This window comes from Spermophilus citellus (assembly GCF_964194105.1).
Source record: "Spermophilus citellus genome assembly, chromosome: 17".
Taxonomy (NCBI): Eukaryota; Metazoa; Chordata; class Mammalia; order Rodentia; family Sciuridae; genus Spermophilus; species Spermophilus citellus.
The window spans coordinates 63,084,737-63,111,508 of NC_138199.1; the positions used below are offsets into that span (position 1 = coordinate 63,084,737).

Consider the following 26,772-nt stretch of genomic DNA (forward strand, 5'->3'; position numbering starts at 1 on the left):
TAAAGTCAACATAATTCCAAAGTCCCAGCAGGGTTTCTATGTAAAATATTGACAACTTTTAGAAAACCAAAGGATCAAGAATAGCAAACAATTTTGAAAAAGAAAAATGTTGGAAGACTTGACAATATTTAGTTTCAAGGCCTACAACATTGTGGATTACTACAATAATCATGACAGGCAGTGATGTTTTACTAAGTTTGACAACCAGCTCAGGGTTAAAGAGCTTATTTGAGGTGTAAAAATTTAGCAGTCAACTCTCATGAGCCAATTTGAGTCAGCTCCAACACCCCATTGACAGGGTGGTATTCACACAGGACTAGAAAATAGACTAGTGGAACAGAATGGAGTATCCAGGAATAGACCCACACATAAATGTAATCTATTAATATTCTCAAATCTTTAAAGACAATTTGGGAAAGATAATTCTTGCTATCAAATGGTACTTGAACTACTGAAAATATATATGGGGGGTGGTATGAATCTCAATCCTTACCTCACATTGTATGTAGTAATAAATTTAAGGTGGATCATAGGCCTAGTAGAAAAGCATAATTTCTAGAGCTGATAGAAGAAACATAAGAGAATAGCTTTACACCTTAGCATAGGTAACAATTTCTTCAGAAATGTTTTCTAAGGTGATAAATTAAATTTCATCAAAATTAAAAATGTCTACTCAGCAAAAGATAATAAAGGGTAAATAAAGCAAGTCACAAAATGGAAGACAACGTTTTTATCTATGTGTATGTATGTGTGTAGGTATATAAGAAAGCATTGGTATCCATAACACCTAAAAAACACATACAAACCAATAATGAAAAGATAAAGCAATCCTATTTTAGTTTTCATTTATTGATTTGTCTGTGTGTGTGGTATGAGATGGAACTCAAGGCTTTGCACATAGTAAGCCTGAACTCTACCACTGAGCTGCATCTCCACCCCAAATTAGCCCAATGTTTTGTTTTGGTTTTGTTTGTTTTTGGTTTGGGGGAGTTGGGTTACCAAGGATTGAACTCAGGCACACTCAACCACTGAGCCACATCCCCAGGCCTGTTTTTTTTTTAATATTTTTAGTTGAAGATGGACACAATAACTTTATTTTGTTTATTTTATTTTTGTGGGTGTGTGGTGTGGTTCTGAGGATCAAACCCAGTGCTCACACATGCAAGGGCAAGCCACATCCCCAGCCCTATTCTGTATTTTATTTAGAGACAGGATCTCACTGAGTTGCATAGCTCCTCACTGTTACTGAGGCTGGCTTTGAACTCACCATCTTCCTGCCTCAACCTTTCAAGCCACTGGGATTATAGGTGTGCACCACCGAGCCCAGCCAAGGTTTTGTTTTTATTTTTTTTCCTTGCCCCACCTCCACCCTTTGGTGCCTGGGATTGAATTCATGGCCTCCCACGTGGCAGGCACATGCTCTACTACGGAGCTACCACCCCAGCAACAATCCCATTTCCAAAGAGATAAAAGATTTAAACATTTAGATTAACATTTAGATAGATTAATAAACTACAAGGACATGAAGTGTTTAATATCATTAGTTACCAAAGAAATGCAAATTTAAATTACAATGAGATACCAGTTCACACCCATTCAAATGGTAAAATTAAAAAGAATATCCATCAAATGTTGGTAAGGATAATAAACAACTATAATTCTCTCTAGAATTCTGGTGGGATTTTAAAATGGCACAATTACCTTTCAAAAACAAGTAGTTAAATATATGTCTGCTTTATAACAAAGCAATTCTATCCTATATGTTTACCCAAAGGAAATTAAAAATATCTACCAAAAAATCTTGTGCAGAATGTTTAGCAGCTTTATTCATAGTAGTCAAAAAGTAGAGACAATTAAAATGTCCATCAATAGAATGGATAAACATAAATTCATTAAGTGGAATACTTCTTAGTACCAAAAAGGATAATATATAATAATACACTCAACAGTGTAAATGAGTTTCAGAAACATCATATTAAGCAAAAGAAGCAAATTTAGTCTGTGAAATTAGAAGAGTGGTCATTGCCTATGAAGGTTGGCTAGAAGGGAACCTAAGGGAATTTTCTAGAGTGTTGGCAATGTTCTACATTTCAGTCCAGGCATTGGTTTCATGAGTACATTTGTGTCAAAACTCACCAAAGTATACTGTTAAGATCTTCTCAATTCACTATATATAAATTTTATTGTAATAATTTTTCAAATGGATATTTTTTAAAAAGTAGCTAGAGTTTCATTTCCGATGGAAAACACTTAAAATTTACAATTAGAAACTAGATTTCAAATTATATACTTTTTTAAAAAAATAAGTCAATATTTTTTCACAATACTTTATAGTTCCATAAGTATAGTTATTAGAACACACATACCCATATACACACATAAATGAAAAACTTTTGAAGTTTTTCGGTAGGCCTTTTGCTTGAGCCACCAATGGAATGAATGAAAAGCGTATTCATTATCACAACTAAGAGACATATAATTCAGAAGTAATATGAAGCTTTTCTAAATAAAAAATATTAGCTGAATCTTCTTAACATTTATAATAATTTCTATACAATGTGCTACTGATAGAATCTCATGTACCAGGATTCAGTTCTTAATTTGGCTGTGTCCTTTACTCTTAAAATCTATAGAATTATTATTTCTCTCAGGCGCCTAGGTAAGTTGCTAGAATGGGACTACTAAGGAAAACAGAACACATATTTGTTAAGTATACATGTAAAGGGAGGCAATGGGATATCCCTGGTGGATGTATATTTTCAAAGCGTTAAAAACCTGCACAAAAAATAAACTCAAATAAGATCTCAAAACCCAGAATTAGACAAGAAACAATGCAACTACTAGAAGAAAACACAGGAGCAACTCTCCAACACATTGGTGTAGGCATTACCTTCCTTAATAAGACTCCTAAAGCTCAAGAAATAAAACCAAGAATCAGTAAATGGTATGATATCAAATTTTAAAGATTCTACTCAGTAAAGAAAATAAGAGTGTGAAGAAAGAGCCTACAGAATAGGAGAAAATCTTTGGGATCCATTCTTCTGATGGGATTTATAACCAGAATACATTTAAAAACTCAAAAAAAATTTAACACCAAAGAAAACTATAATAACCCATTCACTAACTGGGCAGAAAATTCTCTAAAGAGAGATTTCTCAAGAGATGAGATGCAAATGGCCAACAAATATTTTATGAAAAAAATGTTCACCATCCTTGGCAATTAGAGAAATGCAGATCAGAACTACACTGAGAGTTCATCTCATCCCACAGCGGGTAGGTTGTAGCTCGGTTGTAGAGCACTTGCCTAGCATGTGTGAAACACAAGGTTCGATTCTCAGCACTGCATATAAATAAAGGTCCATCAACAACTTTTTAAAAAGATAAGCACTTTTTTAAAAAAAGAATGCAAATAATAATAATTGCTGGTGAAGATGTGAGGGGAAAGTTAGTACAAGTTAGTACAGCCACTTTGGAAAGTAGTATGGAGATTCTTCAGAAGACTAGAATCATATGACTCAGGTATACCACACCTTGGTATTTATCCAAAGAACTAAAATCAGCATATTATGATACATGCATACCAATGTTTAGCATCACAATCCATAATAGCCAAGTTATGGAACCAGCCTAGGTACCCATTAACAAATGAATATATAAAAGAAAATATGGCATATATACACAATGGAGTTCTACTCAGCCATAAAGAAGAATGAAATTATATCATTTGCTGAGTGGGTAGAACTGGAAAACATCATGGTAAGTGAAATAAGCCAGACTTAGAAAGTCAAAGGTCAAATATTTTCTTTCATATACAAAGGCTAGAAGGAAAAACAGGAATAACAAAAATCAAAAACAAAAAAGAGTGGAGGCTGGGGATATATCTTGTGGTACACAGCACTAGCCTAGCATGTGCAAGACCCTAGCTTCAATCCCCGTCACTGCCAAAAAAAAAAAGGGGGGGGGGAATCTTATGAAAACAGAAGAAAGATCAGTAGAGCGGAAGCAGGGAACCAAGGAGGAATGAGGAGGGGTTGGAAAGGGGAAGATTTGGAGAGTAATGCTATGTGCTTTTATGAATGTATCACCATTCATTCCAGTTTTACATATAGCTATAATGTATCGATTTTTAAAAAATGAGTAAAAAGAAGGAAGAGTAATAGAGCACAGGAAAGAGATCCTAGGAGGGAGGAGAGGAGACCCGAGGGAAAGCGGTAATACATGGGATTGAAAGAAGAAAACTATGTTTGAATTTATGAATATGTCAAAATGAACCCCACTATTATGTTTATTATGCACTAATAAATAAATTATAAAAATAAGGGTTAAAGGTTTTAAAGAACCTATCCAATGACTTGTCAGCTAATGCAATGGTTATTAAACATCAGAACATTAAAGTTTTCAATTAGTTCATGACAAAAATAAGAAATATATATGTATATAGGTTTATAGTGCTTCAATTTTTTAAATCATAAAATATCTTCTGTTCTATGAAATAATGGTGAAAATGGATAGTAGTTATTATTTTAAATGTTCTTACATGGCAAAATATTAAGTAGTAGTAGTTTTAATCAATTTTTTGTTTTTTGTTTTTTGTTTTTTGCTTCTGTGACTGAAAGACCTGATGAGAATAAATGTACAGGAGGAAAAGTTTATTTGAGGGTTCATGGTTTCAGAGGTCTCAATCCACAGACAGCAGGCTCATTCCTCATGTCTCCAGGTGAGGCAGAACAACATGGCAAAATAATGTAGCAGAGGGAAGCAGCTCATGTTATGATCAGAAAGGACAGAGAGAGAGACCTCCACTTGCCAGATACAAATATATAACCCAAAGCCATACCCCAATCCAGCCATACCCTATCACTTCAGTTGCCACTCAGTTAATACCTATCAGAGAATTAATTCACTGATTGGGTTAAGAGTCTTACAACCCAATCATTTCTCCTCTGAACCTTCTTGCATTGTCTCACATGTGAGCTTTTGGGTGACATATTACATTCAAACCATAAGAGTAGTCTTTTGTTAGTCCTCTTTTTTTTTTGTTTTCGTTTGCAAAATCCTTAAAAGTTCCTAAATTAGAGTATTATTTAAATAATCTAAAACTATTTGAAAATTAACATGCAGAAGCATTATTGTAAAGCTGTTACTTTTGAAATGCAAAATCTAAGTTCTCATCTCTTAAGTATTTAATTAAGAAACCTCATTTACCAAAAGAAAAGGAATGATTTTAGGAATAGTTTTCATTAGTTTACATTATTAATGGCATTGGGAAATTCTTTGCATTTATTGTTGTAAATCCTAAAAATTATGATAATCTTGTATAAACATGCCATCCTCACTTCTTAACAGATGAAATATTTATTGATATACCTGCATTCACAAGTGATTTATAAGTTCTTCAAAGGAGGGAGAGAATCTAAAATATAAATAAATAAGGCCAGGATTTGTAAAAATATCATTATCGTATCTTCTTCTTGTTCTTGTTGGCAGTAGAATATATTTCAACATATCATACATACATGGAGTGTAATTCCCACTATTGTGGTTGTATATGATATGGAGTTACATTGGTCATGTATTCATATATGAACATAGGGAAGTTATGTCTGTTACTGTCTTTCTGATTCTCTTCCCTCCTTTCTTCTCTCTATTCCCCCTATCCAATCTGGTGAACCTTCAGTCCTCCTTCCTGCTCCATGTATTGTGAATTAGTATCCACATATCAAAGAGAACATCCAGCCTTAGTTTTTGGAATTGGCTTATTTCACTTAACATGATAGCCTTCAGTTCCATCCATTTACCAGCAAATGCCATAATTTCATTCTTTTTTATGACTGAGTAATATTCCATTGTGTATATGTACCACATTTTCTTTATCCATTCATCTGTTGAAGGGCACCTACATTGGTTCCATAGCTTAGCTATTGTGAATTAAGCTGCTGCAAACATTGATGTGGCTATGTCACTGTAGTATGCAGATTTTATATGCTGATTTTATATCCTTTGGGTATATGCCAATGAGTGGGATAACTGGGTCAAATGTTGGTTCAATTTCAGATTTTCTGAGAAATCTCCATACTACTTTCCAGAGTGACTGCACTAATTTGTAGTCCTACCAGCAATATATGAGTGTACCTTTTTCTCTAAATCCTTGCCAACATGTATTGTTACTTGTATTCTTGATAATTGCTATTCTGACTGAAGTGAGATAAAATCTTAGTTTTAATTTGCATTTCTCAAATTGCTAGTGATGTTGAACATTTTTTCATAGATTTATTTACCAGATTTCTTCATCTGTGAAGCATCTGTTCAGTTCCTTTGCCCATTTATTGATTGTATCATTTGGGTTTTTTGGTGATGTGTTTTGAGTTCTTTATATATATTTTGAAGATTAATGCTCTATCTGAGGTGCAAGTGGCAAAGATTTTCTCCCATTCTGTAGGCTCTCTCTTCACATTCTTGATTGTTTTCTTTGCTGTAAAGAAGCTTTTTAGTTTGATACAATCCCATTTATTGATTCTTGATTTTACTTCTTGAGATTTAGGAATCTTGTTGAAGAATTCAGTTCCTGAGCTGACATAATGGAGGTTTGGGCCTACTTTTTTTCCTAACAGGCACAGGGTCTCCAATCTAATGCCTAAGTCCTTGATCCACTTAGAGTTAAGTTTTGTGCAGGGTGAGAGATAGGGCTCTAATTTCATTTTATTACATATGGATTTCCAGTTTTCCCAGCACCATTGTTGAAGAGGCTGTCTTTTCTCCAATATATGTGTGTGGTGCCTTTGTGTAGTATGAGATCACTGTAATTATGTGGGTTTGTTTCTGTGTCTTCTATTCTGTACCACTGCTCTTCAAGTCCGATTTGGTGCCAATACCGTGCTGTTTTTGTCACTGTAGCTCTGTATTATAATTTAAGATCTGGTATTGTGATACCTTCTGCTTCACTTTTCTTGCTAAGGATTTCTTTGGCTACTCTGGGCCTCTTATTTTTCCAATTGAATTTCATGACTGTTTTTTCTATTTCTATGAAGAAGAACATTGAAACCTAATAGGAATTGCATTAAATCTGTATAGCATTTTTAAAAATTTTTTTTAGTTCTAGTTGGGCACAATACCTTTATTTTATTTGTTTATTTTTTTATGTGGTGCTAAGGATCAAACCTTACGCCTCGCACATGCTAGGCGAGCACTCTACCACTGAGTCACAACCCCAGCCCCTGTATATCGTTTTTAAAAACATCATCATCTTGATTAATGGGGTGAATATTTCTCTTTTTTAAAAACCTGATATATTGGGGCTGGGGATGTGGCTCAAGCGGTAGCACGCTCGCCTGGCATGCGTGCACCCCAGGTTCGATTCTCAGCACCAGATAAAAGAAAGATGTTGTGTCCACCGAAAACTAAAAATAAATAAATAAATAAATATTTAAAAATTCTCTCTCAAAAAAAAAAACCTGATATATATTATCTGTTGTATTCATGGGATGAATAATACACTTTACTGGGAATTTATATAAATGAATTTTTTTTAAAGAGAGAGAGAGAATTTTAATATTTATTTTTTAGTTTTCAGCGGACACAACATGTTTATTTGTATGTGGAGCTGAGGATCGAACCCAGGCCACACGCATGCCAGGCAAGTGCGCTACCGCTTGAGCCACATCCCCAGCCCTATGAAATTTTTATTATTGAAACAAATGAGTTATTTCATTCATCAAAATATCTGTATCATACTTTAGAGCACATTCTTGGTCTTTATGTTTGAGAGCATGTTTGCAATGTTCTCTCCCCACCCAGAAAGAATCTCTATGGATGCATTACCATGGACCTTTTTCTCTACTTGAAGATCTTGGCTTTTTTTAGGAATGAACCCAGAAGAAATTAAAGCAGGTGTAATGGAAGGGTAGGTAGAATGGTGTGCTGGTATTTTTAACAGCCACCTGGGGGCAGAAAGCTGATTTTAACATTTGCCAATTTCCATTATGTAAGGGAATTTATGGTAGGAATTTATTCCTACCATAGCCAATTTCACACTACCTAGTGTTTAAAAATCAGCCTAAAAATATTGCAATGGGCAGGACAGGACAGCTTCAGCATGCTATTGATTGAGACTAGGTGATGATGCTCAGACAAACAGATAAAATTAGAAAATTCCTCCTTGGAAACTAAAGACACATATAAACTTAAGGGAATCAGAGTCCTCAAAATCAAGAACATAATAGCTCCCAGTAGTTTGGATAAATCCTGGTTAGTTCCAATTAATTCTTTTTTCCTTAATTCTTTGGACTCCCTAAAGGAATATTGTGTTTTCTAAGTGTTACATCATCTATAAAGCCATTTCATTAATAATTGTTGTTAACAGAGCTGGAATCCATAGTTCATTTCTTTTCCTAAAATGTCGCCACATGAAAGTAATAGTTAAAATTCTTCATAATTTTATAACTGATTTAAAGTACTTAGGATATTGAAATTAAGTTCCATTTTATACAAAGCTTGTGCTTTAAAGGAATATATAAAGTCGTATTAATCATTGCAAAAGTTGTGCACATGTTCAAAGGTGAAACCAAAATAGTATGTATAGTTTGTTTTTGACTCTTTCGAAGGAAAGAGCCAATCTTGTACAGAAGTGCACAGCTTGTTATTCAGAACTCAGCCTCATTTTCTTCTTCCTCCTCAGAAAAAGCCTATTTCTCATTTATGACTTATTGCCCCCATCCCTCCCTTTAGAACCTGTAAGTTCCTACTAACTAGTAACTTTGATTTAATACAGTTCACTTAAACTAAAATATTCATTCAATCTGGGGATTTTATAAAAAAACTCTAATTGTAGAATGTTGGTCAAGATCAATAAGATTTAGTGAGAATAGAATCCCAAATCTCACTAAGTTGCCTTCTTCAACCTAGACCTAAAGATAAACTGATTTTGTTAATTTAGAATCAGGTAGAGTTCAGTAGGGAACTGGGTATATGTAGCAGATTTTTGTCTTTCTGACATGTCTCCTCCTCCTCTGGGAAGATCACACAAAGGACTAGTCTCATTGAGGTTGCTTTGGGTGTTATCTTAGAAGCTGCTAGTATCTTGGGATCTAACCCCCTGGTTCAGGTCTGTCTATTGGCTGTAGTTCTTTTTCTCTGTTCCTCCATCTTTCCTTTCCCACTACACATTCACATGTAGTCCTATATATTACTTTTAGACTGACTTAGATCTTTTGCTGGGCACAATGGTACATGCCTGTAATCCCAGTGACTAGAGGGACTTAGGCAGGAGGATCCCACATTTGAAGACAACTTCAGCAACTTAGCAAGACCTTGTCTCAAAAAAAAAAAAAAAAACACTGGGAATGTGCCTCAGTGGTAGAGCACCCTTAGTTTCAATTCCAAGTATCACAAAAAGAAAAAGAAAATTAGACCTTATTTTAGGAATTTCCCCCAAAGAACATGTGATACTGTTCTCTTTGATGGTATCAGATAGGGAAAAAAAATCAAAATACATTCTATTTAACTTTTTCTGTGTGAGAGAAAAATGAATTTCTATGTTTAGATTCTCCTAATTTATTCTTTGTATCACAACTAATAAAATGGGGATTTATGAAAGTGACAATACATACATTATATGTAACAAAGGCTTTCTCATCTGGTAAAAAAAAAACAAATGAACCCACTAAATGAATTATATCATGTCTTTGTAAGAAGTTACATATTTTTGAGCACTCAAGGCCACATGAAAGGTCTAATTTTTTTCCCCCAGGCAGATATCTGACCAAAGACCCAGTAAAAACTCACTTTATCTACTTGGTTATTATAAAGTAATTTGTTTTTTTCTATCTCAGAGAGAAAAATCCCAGATGAAGATTTCATCATTTTAATTGATGGACTAAATGAAGCAGAATTTCACAAACCGGATTATGGGGATACAATTGTATCATTTCTGAGTAAAATGATTGGAAAATTTCCTTCTTGGCTCAAACTAATTGTAACAGTTAGGACCAGTTTACAGGTATGTGTTTGTTTACTTTTGAACCATAAATAATTTTTCTTGGAAAGAGCTTAACCTAAAAAAAATTTTAGATCCTAGATCTCTTAGCAATAACTCTTTCTAAACTTGACATATCATAGATTTAGCAAGAATAATTTCAAAAGAGAGGAAGCATTAAATTTAGAGAGGGCAATTTCTCTGACTCTCAAATTCCACTCCCTTTGCTCTATATAAGGTTTGGTAAAATGTCCCTCAGAAGAGCATGAAAAGAAAGTTCTTTTCCTATACTTTGTCCCAAGGACAGCAATGCAAAGAAAATCCCTAGCACTTTGACTTTGTTTCACTTTCTTTTATCATTAAATGCTTTGCAAAATCCAGTTTAATTTACAATCTAGAGTCCGGTTCTTCCCTCTCCTTCTACTTTAACAACCATTCTATTGCATGAAGGTGAACTTTCTTCTCTTTATGCCCTCCTCTACAAATATTGGAAAAATTAAGGCTTCAGATTAAATTTATTAGAAGTGGGAGATGAGAGGTTTTATTGTTGTTATTTGCTTTAAAGTATCTTCCCTGCTAAATCATTGATCACTTAACAGCCTGGAAGAAGAAACAGAAATGTGGAATTGAGCCTGCAAAACTATATGGGCTAAGGGTAAATGATTCATCTTCCCCATCATTCTCATTGTAGTTGAGTTGGTATCTCCCTTTCCCTGTCCTTTCCCTTCTACCCCTAACCCCACCATACTAGGGATTGGACCCAGGGATGCTCTGCCACTGTGCTACATTCCCAGCTCTTTTCTTCTTCTTCTTCTTCTTTTTCTCTTTTTTTGACAGTACTGATTTGCTGAGGTTGGCCTCAAATTTGGGATCCTCTCACCTTAGCCTCCCCAGCTGCTGGGATTGCAGGAGTGAGTCACTACAGCTTGCTGGTATCCCCTATTCTTTAAATATTTACACATGATTTGGAACAGTGTTTCTTAACCTTTTCTTTTTAAACCCTTCTTTCTTTGGGTGTATATTAAAATCTCATACATTATACACCCATCCCACTCTTTTGATGCAACCCCCCCTTGTAATACACAGAAAAGAGTCTTGCATTAAGTTCCTTCTTTTCCCATCTCCCCAGATGTTGGTATTATTCCAATATATTGACCAATTATCTTTACTGTCTTCCATGATCAGAAACTGTATTTCCTATCCTGGCTATCACCTTACAGGTGTTTATTATCAATCTCAAAGTAAATTGAGTTAAAGAATGTGGATAATTAACATAAATGCACCTTTATAGCTGAAAAGTATATAACTGGCTGAGCATGGTGACACATGACTATAATCCCAGCAGCTCTGGAGGCTGAGGCAAAGATCACAAGTTCAAAACCAGCTTTAGCAACTTAGTGAGCTCCTGAGCAACTTAATGAGACCTTGTCTCAAAATATAAAATAAAAAGGGCTGGGGTTGTAGCTCATTGGTTAAATGCCCCTGTGTTCAATCCCTGGTACCAAAAAAAAAAAATGGCATATGACCTATCTTTATTGGCCAATAGTTGGATTGTTAAAGATGAAGGATAAGTTGGAAAAAACCTCCAGGAAGGAATATAATCTCTATTTTTACTAAATGTATGTATGCTTAGGTGATATTATTCTCACATTTTTTAATGCTATGTGTAGTTGCAGAAGAAATTTTAAGTATACCTAGGTAGTAGACCAAATAACTTTAATTTTTTATCTATGCCAAATAACAGAAAAAGTTCTCTACATTCTAATCTACCAAGTCCATATTTTATTATTGTCTTCATGGATAGAGACCTGCATAACTCCCCAGATGCTTCATTCACTTCAACTAAGAATTTTTTTTAAATATTTTCTTTTAGATCCAACATTCTTAAATAATTAATAGGTTTTAAAAAAGGAACCCTTAAATTTTGTTATACATAATTCTCACAATCGTTTTTTAAGGACTAAGAGTATGCCAGGCACTGTTCTAGAGAGTAAGGATTCTACAGCAAACAAGACATACAATATCCCTGCCTACAGAAAGCTTATATTCTAGTTAAAAACACAAAAAAATTAAACATGTGCTAAAATCATAGGTAGTGGTCAGTGCTATGAGGAAGAAAAAAAAACAGGATAACGGAATAAATGGAGATGATAGTTGTTTTAGATAGGGTAGATAGGAAAGGACTCTCCAAGGGGCCTTATTATAAAGTGATGATATCTGATCTATCTTTTAAAAGATTTCTTTGTCTCATATCTGTATAGATAATAAAATGTAGATGATCTAGATTGTAAGCAGAAATACAGATGAAAAGTGACAGTAGAGACTATGTGAAGTAGCCACATTTGGAGTATATTTTAAAGAAGAATCAAAAGGATTTGATGATGGGCTGAATATGGGTATGAGCAAGAGAGAATATTCAAGAATGAGTCTTGCGCTTTTGATGAGCAAATGTCGGCTTGAGGAATAAAGGTCACAGATGCCCCCAAGGATTTGGTTCAAAAGTCAGTGGTATGCCATTTATAGGCGTGGGGAAATTTTGTGGTAGGGGACAGAATTTAATAGTTCAATTTAATCACATTAAGTTGTCTATGAAACATCTAAGTTTAACTGTCAAGTAGACAGAGTTACAAGATGGGAACTCAGAGGAGATAAGTGATCTGGAAACATAAACTCAGACATTATCTGCATGTAGATATTTAGAACCATGAGACTAAATAAACTATTTGGGGGAATAAGAATAGTTAGATAAAAGAAAAAAAGTAGGACCCCAACTCTCATGGACTAAGAAATGAAAGAGAAGCTGGCAGAAGAGGCTGAATAAAAGTGGCTAGCATGCTAAGTGGAAAATAGGAAGAATATGTGATGGAAGCAGGCTGCAGAAGGTGACTACCAAAAAGAGGTGCAGAGCGGTGTGGTCAAGAGTCAAAACACTATTGAGAGGTTGAAGAAGATAAAAACTGAAAGTTGATTGTTATATTTGATAAGGTGAGGATTACTGAAAAGAAACATTTGGGTTAAGTGGTAGAGTTGAAGCCTGATTGGAACAAATATAGAAGAAAGTGGGAAGGGAGGGATTAGAAATAGCAGATACAGAAAAATTTCCCTAAGTTTTACTAAAAATGGGGACAAAGAGAATACTAGGAAGAATATAGGAATGTATGTCTGTGTGATCCAGATGAAAAGAAGAAATTGATGCAGAAGAGAATGGGTTCTTACAGGAGTAAAGTCTATAAGTAGTTAAGAAAGGATGGAATCCGTGCATAGGAGTCATCACAAAGCCCTATCACCCTACCCAAATGTAACTTCCAAGCAGATCACCAAGGTACCAAGCTTCTACTTTTAGAAATGTTCCTTTCATCTTATGCATCTCAAGAAGGCTTAAATGTAGTATTTTATTGAGAGTTAGAAAGCCACATTTTGTCTTTGTTTTGCTTTTTATTAAAAGCCACATTTTTACATGGCATTTTTTGAATCCATATACATTATTTTACTGAGTTGTACTTGGGCATTATGCCCTGATTTACACTGAGAATAATTACAGCCAAAGAATTATATAGCACTCCATTTTCTATTTATTTTAGGAGTGTTGTTTAGAATACTAGCCATGAAATCACTCCTAAAGTACCCTTTACAAAGACCCATAAAAAATTATCTTAAAAGTCCCAATATTAGGAAAAACAGTGTCCTTCCTATGCAACTAATTTGTTTTAATCTGTAGATACTAATACTTGATCATGCTTCCCTCTTTTCTTTGTCCATTCAGAAGTTCAGAGTAAATTTGTGGACCTCATAGTTTATCACAAAAGTTAGGGGAAACTGAAGGTCTTTCTGTCTTTCTCTGTTCTGTCTATTTTAGGAGATTACCAAGTTGCTGCCTTTCCATAGGATTTTTTTGGATCGACTAGAAGAGAATGAAGCCATAGACCAGGACCTGCAGGCTTACATCCTGCACCGGATACACAGCAGCTCAGAGATCCAGAATAACATTTCACTTAATGGCAAAATGGACAATACTACATTTGGCAAGCTCAGTTCTCATCTCAAGACCCTCAGTCAAGGGTCCTATCTATACCTGAAACTTACATTTGACCTCATAGAGAAAGGATATTTAGTGTTAAAGAGCTCTAGCTACAAAGTAGTTCCTGTTTCACTCTCAGAGGTTTATTTACTCCAGTGCAATATGAAGTTCCCAACCCAGTCTTCTTTTGACCGGGTGATGCCTCTCCTGAATGTGGCAGTGGCCTCTCTCCACCCACTGACTGATGAGCATATCTTCCAGGCCATCAATGCGGGTAGCATTGAAGGCACACTAGAATGGGAAGATTTTCAGCAGAGAATGGAGAACCTCTCCATGTTCCTAATCAAGCGCAGAGACATGACTCGTATGTTTGTACATCCTTCTTTTCGAGAATGGCTTATTTGGAGAGAAGAAGGAGAGAAAACCAAATTTCTCTGTGATCCCAGGTAAGATACAGATCTGTGATAAACAATTCTGAGCCTATTTTATATTTATTGCATGGATCATGGGTATTGAAAATAAAGAAAAGTGTTCTTCATTGAACACTTCACATAAAGGAGACATATTCTGTTTCTTTTCAAAGCAAGGCTAAGATGAGATTTAATGATGTATTTTCTCACAGTATTATTATTCAATTTTCAATATCTGCATAGATATTTAGAATGTTGCCCTGCAATCCATTGTCTTCCTAAATAGTTTTCACTGGCCCAGCTAGAGATTACAGATAATAATTAAGTTAGCTATGTAATAGATTTTCTCAGTATTCCTCAGATATGAAAAAAAATTGACATATTGTTCTTATCTCTTTGACTTGAACAAAATTATTTAAAAATTATTTTAAAAATTATTATTGCCCTTTTAAAAAGAGAATCTTAAACCCTACAGCTGAAAGACTTGAAGAGTTTCAGAAGGTCCCTGTCAGATCAGGCCAGGCGGGCAGGGACCAAAGGAGGCAGATTTAAAAAGGGCCGCCGAACGAGGCTTTATTCAGATATCACTCCCGGGCAGAACTCTTTCAGACCCACAGAGTGGACGGGAGAAGGGTCTGAGGAGAAACCGCCTGGGAGCTCTACCCGACTGGACTTTTATGGGGCTTACAGCAGGAAGGGAAGGGCTTGGGACAGGAAAAGGTGTTTTTAGGGTCCCTTGTTCCCTTGGAGTTGGTCAGGAGAGTTGGCTGAACTCCAGGATTGGCCAGGGGGTCCAGCTGATTGACAGACATTAAGCAGGAGATCTCACTGATTGACAGGCGTTTCCGCAGGCACCTGATTGATGTTTCTTTCCCGTGAGGCTGCTTTGTTCTAAGTCGCCACCACCGACCTAACACTACCTTCAGATAAATAAGGTGTCATTATCCCCATTTTGCTTTATGAAGGCCTTAAAGATGCTCAGTTACTTGCCCAAAATCATAAAGTTAATGTGAGAGAAGGGAGGAGAGACTGAATAGAGATGACAAATTTATGGTATATACCATCACTCCCAATCCTGCATCTATGGCATATATCACTAATTTGTCCCCCAGAACTCATTCCTGATGAGTTTAACCCTAAGTTAAGAATAGTTCTCAATTCAGCAAACCAGGCTAGATATGAAACTATCTCCCATTCTGTGGGGTAGAACCTAGTCTCTGACATTCTAGTGGGTTGTGCTTTCTATTCTTCCACACTACTGTTTTTTGAAAATTATTCCTTTAATAAAGCATGTGTTTTCAAATATAAGTTTATTACTAATTTCCTGGAAACAAAGAAGATACCAACAACATTGCTGACAATTGCAGAATGTATTCTGGCTTTAAAAGAAGATAGGCTAAATTTGACTATTCCTCATAATGTGACTCACCAGAGAAACTAAAACTCTGACAATCCTTGGGTTTTATTACCCTTGTGACCCTGTTCTGCACCAGGCCTTATTAGAGACAACTGTGCTTGTGGGCATGCTGCTCAGCCTACTCCATGCTGATTCATTAGAAAATCTGTTCCAGATTCTGATGATGATATTAAGTCAGGCAATAGATTTTTGTGGTCTTTTCCCTGAGAGGGAAACTTTTTTTAAAGAAACACGCTGTATTGGAAAGAACAGGAATTGTTGAGTCAGATTGTATGCCTATAAATCCTGCCTCTTCTAGAAACTGTGACCTTTGGGAAAAGTTACTAATGATCTGAGAATGTTTTCTTACCTACATAAAAGCAATAATAATGCGTTCTTCCTAGAGTTGATGAACATTAAGCAAGTTTTGTAGTATAATACCTACAATAATACAGAATACAAAGACAGTATTCAGAACATGTTCTTTTTTTACCCCATGCCCTTGTAGTAATAGACCCTTAAGACATGCCTTACCTGAATCTTGTGACTGAATCAGATAGCAATATTCTTCTGCCATCAGCACTTGGGGACACAAGATTTAAAAACAAACAAAAACCGGAGTCTTAAGTTTCTTATATGAATTGTACAGAATCCCCAAAACAATTTTACTATAAGTTAGTACCTCCCTTCTAGGATCCACAGTGGATACATGAAATTGCAAATAATATCAAACCCTATATGTACTACAGTTTTTCCTATTCATATATACATATAATACTGCTTAATTTGTAAATTAGGCACAACATGAAATTAAAAACAGTGATAAAGTAGATCAATTCTAACAATATACTTGTTATGTGAATGTGGTTTCTCTCTTTTCTTCTCTCTCAAAATCTTATTGTATTTTCACTTAAAGGAAGTACTTTACAGCTTCTCTTGACATATTTCAAACTGCAGGCATTGGGCTGAGGATGTAGCTTAGCGGTAGAGTGCCTGCCTACCATGCCTGAGACCCTTAGATTCCATGCCCAGCACTGAAGGGGTAGGGAGGCACCACCAGATTACAGGCATCTTAACTCCTACAGGGCCATTATTAAGTAAAATAAGGGTCACTTGAACATAAGCACTGAAATACTACAGTAATCAATCTCATAACCTTAAGGGCTACTAAGTGACTAATGGGTGGGTAGTATATACAGCATGGATACACTGGACAAAGATCAGGCAGGACAGAGTGAGACAGCATGAGATTTCATGATGCTACTCAGAACAACACAAAATTCAAAACTTAGGAATTGTTTATTTCTGAAATTTTCCATTTAATATTTCTAGACTGAAGATGACCCTGGGTAACTGAAACCATAGAAAGTAAAACTGAAGATAAGGGGGGCTGTATTGTACTAGTACAGATGCTGATGCTTACTACATAGAGTTGGCAGTTACATAGTTTAAAAAAAAAAAAGACTAACCTAGAATTACCTAATAAAAATTTTGAGATCAGTGCCCAGACAGATCCTTGCTAGCTAATTTGTTCTCCCATCCCAGAACTTATCAGAGGATTTAAAGCTGAGGTTCAAGGCTACCAGACTACCACTGAATTAATAATATCCTTAGAAAGGCTGAAATCCTCAGGGACTCCCAAAGGAGAAAATATGATTTTATGCAGACACGTCATGGTTGCATAAGCTTGCTTTCTCAGCATTGTTTATTAACTAGTAACATTTCAGCATCAGGCTGGCACACTAGGACAAGAAAAGCAAATACTTCCATCTTCAAATGCTGGGTAGTCTGTTCTCTTATGATTGAATAACACCATTGCTGAGGAGTCATCATATTTCTCTTTTTTTTTTTTATTGGTTGTTCAAAACATTACAAAGCTCATGACATATCATCTTCCATACATTTGATTCAAGTGGGTTATGAACTCCCATTTTTTACCCCAAATACAAGTTGCAGAATCACATCAGTTACACATCCACATTTTTACATAATACCATATTAATGACTGTTGTATTCTGCTACCTTTCCTATCCCCTATTCTCCCCCCTCCCCTTCCCTACACAGCACTAAAAAACGACAAAATCATGGATTTTGCAGGGAAATGGATGGCATTAGAGCAGATTATGCTAAGTGAAGCTAGCCAATCCTTACAAAACAAATGCCAAATGTCTTCTTTGATATAAAGAGAGCAACTAAGATCATATTTCTCTTAATGGCAGAGAATAAAATTATAAACAGGACCAAGAGTTATCAAAAAAAGAAAGAAAAGAAAAAAAAAGCTTCCTTAGACTTCATTTCAGTTGGAATTCAGCCTCCTCCCTAGCATTGGCTGGCATCAGCCTTGTTACTAAAGTATTAATTTCAGATTTTTAGGCTCCCTGAGTCAGTGAGATGGAAATCACTCAGAATTTAATGTTTTTGGCAGCCTAACCTGGCCTTTCAAAGAAACTGGCTGCAATTGCTTTCCATTTCAGGCAGGTCTGATAAATAGGACTCTCCAAGCAGAGTTTGTCTTTGTGGCTTCAGCCTCCACTTCTTGTACATTGTTTTCCCCTTCTGTTCTTCATTTGCTGTCCAACTTCTCTAGAACATCATAAATATTTCAGTAGACCAGGGAGACCAACTCAATGCCTATAAAATTGTACCAGGTAAGCCCATACCTGACATGTATATCTACGTAAAAGGAAAACTCTCAGAAGTAAAACAACATACCTATCTCTTCTAGTCCATTTTCCTGGGCTTTTGACATTCACTTGTTCACCCTGAATTTGTTGACCTTATTGGGAATTAGACACAGATGAGAATATTGTGATGATGCCAAGAAGTAGTTGATCTTCAGAAATAGACCAACCAAGGAAGTAGTTTCTGCCTAAGCTGAAAAGAGTCAGCAATCTAAGAATGGTGCTGGAAAAAGTATCAGAGCCATAGGTCTCTGCTACAGTTAAAATTGAGTTTTCTTTATCTTAAATATCAGACTGCTCTTGTCCCAGAATTTGAGCAGATAATTGACATACCAAAGAGAGTGATCTAATGTGCATGGACACATAATTGTGACAGAACGAAATGAGTTATAGGTAATATCCTTCCCCAACTTTGTAACAGGGTGGGTTATGTGTGTTTTTATCAAACTGTAAGCAAAGTATCAGTGAAGAATCATATTTATCATCAAAATTTCTTTATGCATCAAAAGATTTGTATATGTATTCTAGATAAAAGCACTCATCATCTTACTCTGCTTTCTCTTTCCCACTATTCATCACTGTCATACCCTAAACTTAATCTGTCCTGTTTTAGTCCCTTAGGCACTGAGATATCAGATTAACTTGCTAATTTAATAAACTAATCCCTGCTATTATGCCAAATAGTGGGGGAGTAGAAAACCCATTTGAGGCAACTTGTGTATTTAAGTAAGGCAGTTGAGAGAAGTGGCTACCAGCCTTTGTTATTCAGCCCATTAGTAACCTTGACAGTGGAAATTTGAAGCTAATGAAGTAGACAATTGGGGGCCACCAGCTTGTGGAGCTGTCCAATTACTGCTTAATATTTCTACATAGTATTAGACTAGCCCAGAATAAATTTCAGCTCTTTTTGTTTCCTCATTATCTCAGTTTCATGATATATCACCTCTTCTCCCATAGGAACAGCTCTCATAGTAACATTTTGATAGGGAGGAGTGTTTGTAAGATTTTGACAGAAATTATAGGACTCAGCTTTTTATTTTTAAATGTTGGAATAAAACACAGGAAGCTTGTTGCAAACTTTATATAATGAGTTTTGAGGTGATACAACCTATGAGGTCATGATATGGAAGACTAATTTGATTTGACCTGATTTCCTCAGACTAAGAGTAGCAAATATGATGAGTGATTCAGAGGAAAGGCTACATAAATCTTATGCCTATGGGATAGTTGAGTACTTACTTGGTTCTTTATGATCAGAATTGATTGCTTATAATTAATGGCTTGTCAAGATTTTTCCTAATTTATTCAGCTATGAATTATACATTCATTTAGTGAATTGTACACTGGAGAACTGGTACTCCAAAATCTGTGCCACAAACAAGATTTCAGAGAACAAACTGTTTGTCTAAGATGAAAAAGAGAGCATCCTCACCAAAATGAAAATTACCTGTGCCAGGATCCTGTACAACTTAACTTCCTATAGAATATGTGGGTATAAAATGACCTCAAAATGGTGAGTCACAGTTTGTGGTGATTTTGTTTGTTCTTTTAATCCAATCATGAGCCTCCAGGCAGAATGACTTTTAACCTTACCCTCACTGAAGCACGCACTGAAGGTCACTACTTCTCATAGCCACTGCCGCATCAGGAGAGAATTCAGCAAACCTACCAGGCATGGGAAGGAAAAAGAGGTTGGGAACTAAGTCAGCTCTTAGGGAGTTTGAAAGAGTAAAAGCAAAAGAAAGGGGAGGTGTACCAAACATTTTTTACTAAGCTAACTATTAATGGATGACCTAACCTACCTAGAAATATTAAATTGGATTTTGTTGGCATCAAACATAAATTCGAAATTCGAATCTGAAGTATTACTCTGTGACCAAAGGTCATGGTTTTATGATATGATACAATTGAGAAATTGCATGAAATCTAATATGTCCAGTTTACCAATTCCTGGATGTCCTTCAAATCTAAAATTTGATTTCTCTCAACATAAATCCCGGGATTTTAAACAATTATTCAAATCAGTAAACTTTTCCCATCTTTAAAATTGTCTAATCCTCAGAAGGTAGGCTACAACATTTTTTTCTTTTCCATATCCAAAATGAAATTTGGAAAAAAACTGATAATCAGAATTCTTCCCCAAACCCAGTTAAAACTGAGAGCTACTTATACTGTCATAAGATCTCATGAGAAATTTGCTGAATCAACCTATAAAGAGAGAAATAGTTCTGCTTATGAAAGATGGACAGAGCATCATTTTATGATGTGTCAAGCATAAATGTTTAGCATTTATACATTCATGAAATATTTACAGAAGAGTCAAATAACAAAAACACAAAAAGGACCTACATTCTATATGTTTGCTTTTGCTGTAAGAAAGTAATGCTGTCTTCTAAGTTTAAATATATAACTTTTTAAAAAATAGTTATGTTCAGTAAATACTGGTTAAAATAACTTCATTTAGAAATCTAAAATGTGAAGGAAGTGGGCAGATGATGAGAGAAATTCTTGATACTGAAAGCATAGGAAATAGAGGTTATCAATGAGTCTCTAAAGCAAAAGTGGCTGAATCAAAAGATAAGAATCCCACAGGTTTTTCTAAGTTATCAAACCAAAATTAATGACACAGCAATCAGAAGTTATCGACAGCTTAGTGGGACTTGACCGCATATTTTCTTTTTTTAGTGAAGTAAGTCACAACGATCTCTGGAGGACTTTCAAAAGCAGATCTCCACATTTAGTAAAATCAACACTAATATGCTTCCATTCTCTTAGCCATTCATTTATTATTTCCATCCGCATATCTAATTGGTTCTACCACCCAAGTATCCATTTATCCATCCAAGTATCCTCTGCTGACCACACCCTGAGCTCTCACATTGGTCTCCTCTCTTGCCCTCCTCCATTCCATTCTCTACCAGCAGCCAGAGAGATTTTTTTGAAAACAATTCAGCTATGAAACCTCTCCTGAAAATTCTTCAGGGGCTTTTTCTTAAGTTCAGAATAAAATCAAAGCCAGATACTTCAAAACACTGTATTTATAGAGAGCTTCTGCCTACTGTCTATATTGAGCTCATTCATTCTCACTCTTATTCTCTGTCTTCTGCTGGTGCCTAAAACTTTCTCTTTCTCACCTCTGGGCCTTTGCACTTAACACTTTGCACTTAACCTCCAACTAGAGCTCACTGCCCCTGGCTCATTGTCTGGCAAGACCCCTCATTCCCCCTTTAAGTCTCAGCTCAAGTACTACCTCCTCAGAGAGACTTCTACCTCTCACCTCATTTAAGTAAATCACTCCTCATTTTTATCTTAATCATAGCAACTTTTTACTTCTTTTTTAGCATGTATCACAAATTATTAATTTATTATATGTGAATACTTGTTTATTGTTCATTTGCCTCTCTACAATGAATGAGCTCGATGGTGACAAGAACCTTTTCTCTTTTACCTTTGGCTTCCTAATGATTAGAGTGTTTGGCACATAGTAAATATTTTTTAAATGATAAATTAGTAAACAAAGGAATGATAAGTAGTACCAGTTTTAAGTTTGTAACTTAAAATATTTAAGAAACTATTTTCATGGCTTCACAAAATTATCATCTTTTGTTCACTGCTACTTCCCACCATGCCTCAGGAATAAGTGAGCACTTGCATTGCAGCAAGCATTCAGTGGACATTTAGTGAGTACTGTATTCAAGGCTCTATGTTAAGCACTGCAAGGAATACAAATATAAACAACATACATCTGTCTACCAGGACTTACAGGGTAGTGGTTTTAATAAACATTTATAATTAGCAATAATTCAAAGCAAATTCCTGTACTAGAGGTGTTAACAGAGAGCTAAGGGATATAGAGGAGAAAGAGAAGAGATGTCTTCCTGTGTCTACTGTTGATGTTTTACACTGTGACAGTTCATAAAGTCATCCTCTTCTGCCTTACCAAGCTGCCAATTGCTTAAGGTTTTTCATTGTTGGGGCAGAGAAGAGGTGTCCATTTTCCTATGGTGAGTGGTGCATTAACAACAGAAAAGCAATAGGAAGATTTGAAGCAGAATGGGGAAAAGAAGCAAATTACTATCTAAATTCTATGTTTACAAAGAAATAATGATTTTCTACCCATGTCTACAAAGGTACACCTTGGGCATAAAGTGCCCAAAACAAACTAAGATGCTTCAACAACAGAAACCACTGATAACTCAGTAGAAGAAATGTCCAAGAAGGAGTTCAGATTGTATATGGCTACATTGATATGTGAAGTAAAGGATAGTAAAAGGAGTGAAATCAAAGAGAAAACTTCAATAAAGAGTTAGAGATTGTGAAAAAAAAAAAAGATCAGAAATACTCAAAATGAAGGAATCAGTAAACCAAATTATAAATTCAATAGAAAGCATCACCAACAGACTAGACCACTTGGAAGACAGAACCTCAGACAATGAAGACAAAATATATAATCTTGAAAGTAGAGTTGAACATGCAGAGAAGGTGGTAAGAAACCATGAACAGAACATCCAAGAATTATGGGATAAATGAAAAGAACAAATTTAAGACTTATTGAAATGGATGAAGGAGCCAAGATACAAACCAAAGGGATGCACAATCTATTCAGTGATACAGTAGCAGAAAATTTCCCAAACCCAAAGAATGGAATGGAAAATCAAAAACAAGAAGCTTATAGGACCCCAAATGTACAAAATTACAGCAGACCCACACCAAGACACATTATGAGAATGACCCAACACACAGAATAAAGATATAATCTTAAAGGCTGTGAGAGGAAAAAAAATCGAATTACGTATAGTGAGAAACCAATTCAGATCTCAACTGATTTCTCAACCCAGACCTTCAAAGTTAGGAGGTCCTGGAATAATATATTTGAAGCTCTGAAAGAAAATGGATGGAGCAGCTGGAGGGCAGGAGAGGCGGCGCGGCCGGTCCTGTCCTCGCCATGAGGCCGCAGCAGGCACCGGTGTCCGGGAAGGTATTCATTCAACGAGACTACAGCAGTGGTGCACGCTGCCAGTTCCAGACCAAGTTCCCCGCGGAGCTGGAGAACCAGATTGATAGGCAGCAGTTTGAAGAGACAGTTCGAGCTCTAAATAACCTTTATGCAGAAGCAGAGAAGCTTGGGGGCCAATCGTATCTTGAAGGCTGTTTGGCTTGTTTAACAGCATATACCATCTTCTTATGTATGGAAACTCATTATGAGAAGGTTCTGAAGAAAGTCTCCAAGTATATTCAAGAACAGAATGAGAAGATATATGCTCCCCAAGGTCTCCTCCTGACAGACCCTATTGAGAGAGGACTTCGAGTTATTGAAATTACCATTTATGAAGACAGAGGCATGAGCAGTGGAAGATAAGACCATAAAATTAAAGATCCCACATCCAGCTGGGACCCTCATCTACCCACTGGCTGATCACAGAGTGTCCCTACCTCCTCTCCAGAGCATCATTCCTTTGTATCTGCTGCCAGAGCCACGGTGCCATTTACTCCAAGGACTAACTTTCTAAAATTCCACACCTGGAGTGACCTCTAGTCGCTCAACATCCACTTTGTGTCTTTAAATTGTGTAGGATTCTGTAATCTTTTGATTCGTTTCTGAGAAAACACAATGAAGCATTTCACATTTTTTTATTCAAAGTGATTATAAAATATGCAATTGGTCAGCCCAATGCAAAGTTTTATTTATTTCTTACTTGCCACCAGTATCATGAAATCTATTCATTCCTTGGGCCAATTTTCCAGGTGGCTTTAGATTTAAACGAGTTTATATTAGTGAATGTTCAGTCTTATTCCCCCAAATTAATAAATGGCTTTTTTCCAGGTGAGGGATAGACTGTGTCTGTGGTTATGCTGATGCATTTCCCAGATTTCAAGAATACCAGTTTTGCCATGATTCAAATCTTGAGATTGATTTCTGCTGTTCAGTTTTCAAACCAAAACTCATTGAAAAAATACTGTATAATGTTATTTGTTTTACTATAGCAGTTATATCTAATTAAAGCAGTGTTGAATGCAATTTCCAGTTATTTTATTTGGAGCCGTTTATGTTATTATTGCATTACCTTGAATGTTGGAAAGATGTGGTATGTGTTGCTTGTTCATTACACAAATAAGTAAGCACAATAAAGTGGATGCTAAACCATCAAACACATATGTCCCTGCTGTGTCCCTGAATGTGTAATAAGCAAGTATAGTAAATATTTTAATTATAGTTTTGTTATAAATATAACTTATGAGAAAAAAATTTGATAGGCATAATACTGTATATTGCTAATTTTTAACCCTACTGGCAACTTTATGATTTATAGATTCCTCATACAGCCTCGTACAGTATTCAGTGCACAGAAATCTTATAATTGGTTTCAAATAAGTTAAGTGACTTCCAAGTTAAACTCTTAAGTCTGAATCAGTACTTCTAGCTCTTCTTTTGTCTGTATGTTCCTAGTGTTTGGGTTTCTTATGCCCCTCATTCTTTTCTGGGTTTGAGAGCACTGTATTTGGGAGAAAGTTAAGAAATATATTAGGAGAGACCGAAGCAGTTAAAAGTTTTACTTTCAGAGATATTGTAGGTGCTAATACTGGATTTAACCTTTCAGATGTAATTTCTTTTCTGGATGTGGTAGTTATTCAATAAATCCCATAGGTCTGTGTAATATTTTAATTGTATAAAACTTTGTTACTTTATAGCCTCTTATAGTGTGTCTGCCTTTTAAACCCATTGCAATAACTTTGCTGAAATATTAACACACTAGTAAAACTTTTCTTAAACAAAAAAAAAAAAAAGAAAATGGATGCCAACCAAGAATTTTATTTCCAGCAAAATTAAGTTTCAGATTTGAACATGAAATTAAAACATTCTATGATAACAAAAATTAAAAGAATTCACAGCTAGAAAGCCTACACTACAGAGCATTCTCAACAAAATATTTCCATGAGGATGAAGTGGGGAAAAAAAGTGAAAACCATTAAAGTAAGGATCTGAACTAAAGGACAACCAAATGCGAAACTAAGACAAATCAAAAACCAGAAATAAATCAAAATGACAGGAAATACAAGTCATATATCAATAATAACCTTGAATGTTAATGGCCTAAACTCATCAATCAAAAGACATAGACTGACAGATTGGATTAAAAAGCAAGACCCAACAATATGCTGTCTTCAAGAGACTTACCTAATGGGCAAAGACATCCACAGAGTGAAGGTGAAATGATGGGAAAAAAACTTATCACTCATATGAATTGTGTAAACAAGCAGGGGTTTCCATTCTCAACTCAGATAAAGTAGACTTCAAAACAAAGTTAGTCAGAAGAGACAAAAAAAAAGGACATTTTATACTTATTAAAGGAAGTATATATAAGCTGGACATAACAATTATAAATATCTATGCCCCAGACAATGGAGCATTTATGTACATCAAACAAACCCTTCTCAATTTCAAGAGTCAAGTAGACCACAATACAATAGTACTGGGTGACTTTAACACACCTCTGTCACTACTGGATGGATCTTCCAAACAAAAACTAAATAAGGAGACTATAGAACTAAATAATAAATCAATAATTTAGTTTTAACAGACATATGTAAAATATTTCATCCATCAACTAGCAAATATACTTTCTTCTCAGCAGCACGTGATTCCTTCTCTAAAATAAATCATATCTTATGCCACAAAGCAACTTGTAGTAAATAAAAAAAAAAAAACAGAGATAATACCCTGCATTCAACCAGACCATAATAGAATGAAATTAAAAATCAATGATCACACAAAAATAGAAGCTACTGTAACAAATGGAGATTAAATAATACACTATTGATTGATGAATGGATAGTAAAAGATATCAAGGATAAATAAATAAATAATTCTTAGAGGTAAATGAGAACACTAATACAATATATCAAAATCTCTGGGACACTATGAAGGCAGTACTAAGAGGAAAGTTTATTTCATTGAGTCAACAAATAAATGACTTAACACTATATCTCAAAGCCCTAGAAAAAGAATAACAAATCAACATCAAAAGCAGTAGAAGTGGCTAGGGTTGTAGCTTAGTGGTAGAGCACTCACCTAGCACATGCAAGGCCCTGGGTTCGATCCTCAACACCATATAAAAATAAATAAAACAAAGATATTGTGTCCATGTACAACTAAAAATTTTTTTTAAAAGCAGTAAAAGACAGGAAATAATTAAAATCAGAGCTAAAATCAATGAAATCAAAACAATTGATAAAATTGACAAAACAAAAAGTTGTTTCTTTGACAAAATAAATAAACCCCTGGCCATGCTAACAAA

The 26,772-nt window shown here is 35.4% G+C and overlaps 2 protein-coding genes across 2 annotated transcripts in view; both read left to right on the forward strand.

Annotated features, from left to right (window-relative positions):
* The window catches only part of TANC2 (tetratricopeptide repeat, ankyrin repeat and coiled-coil containing 2), a 477,945-nt gene that overhangs the window by 387,295 nt on the left and 63,878 nt on the right, over positions 1-26,772 (forward strand). Inside the window, exons 15-16 of the mRNA XM_081272685.1 lie at positions 9,828-9,994; positions 13,827-14,434. Coding sequence (XP_081128811.1) covers positions 9,828-9,994; positions 13,827-14,434 — 775 coding nt within the window. The remainder of the gene's footprint in view (positions 1-9,827; positions 9,995-13,826; positions 14,435-26,772) is intronic.
* On the forward strand, positions 23,380-23,842 carry LOC308636094 (golgin subfamily A member 7-like). Its single transcript, XM_081271186.1, has one exon. The coding sequence runs from the start codon at positions 23,421-23,423 to the stop codon at positions 23,832-23,834; it is 414 nt and encodes a 137-aa protein (XP_081127312.1). The 5' UTR covers positions 23,380-23,420; the 3' UTR covers positions 23,835-23,842.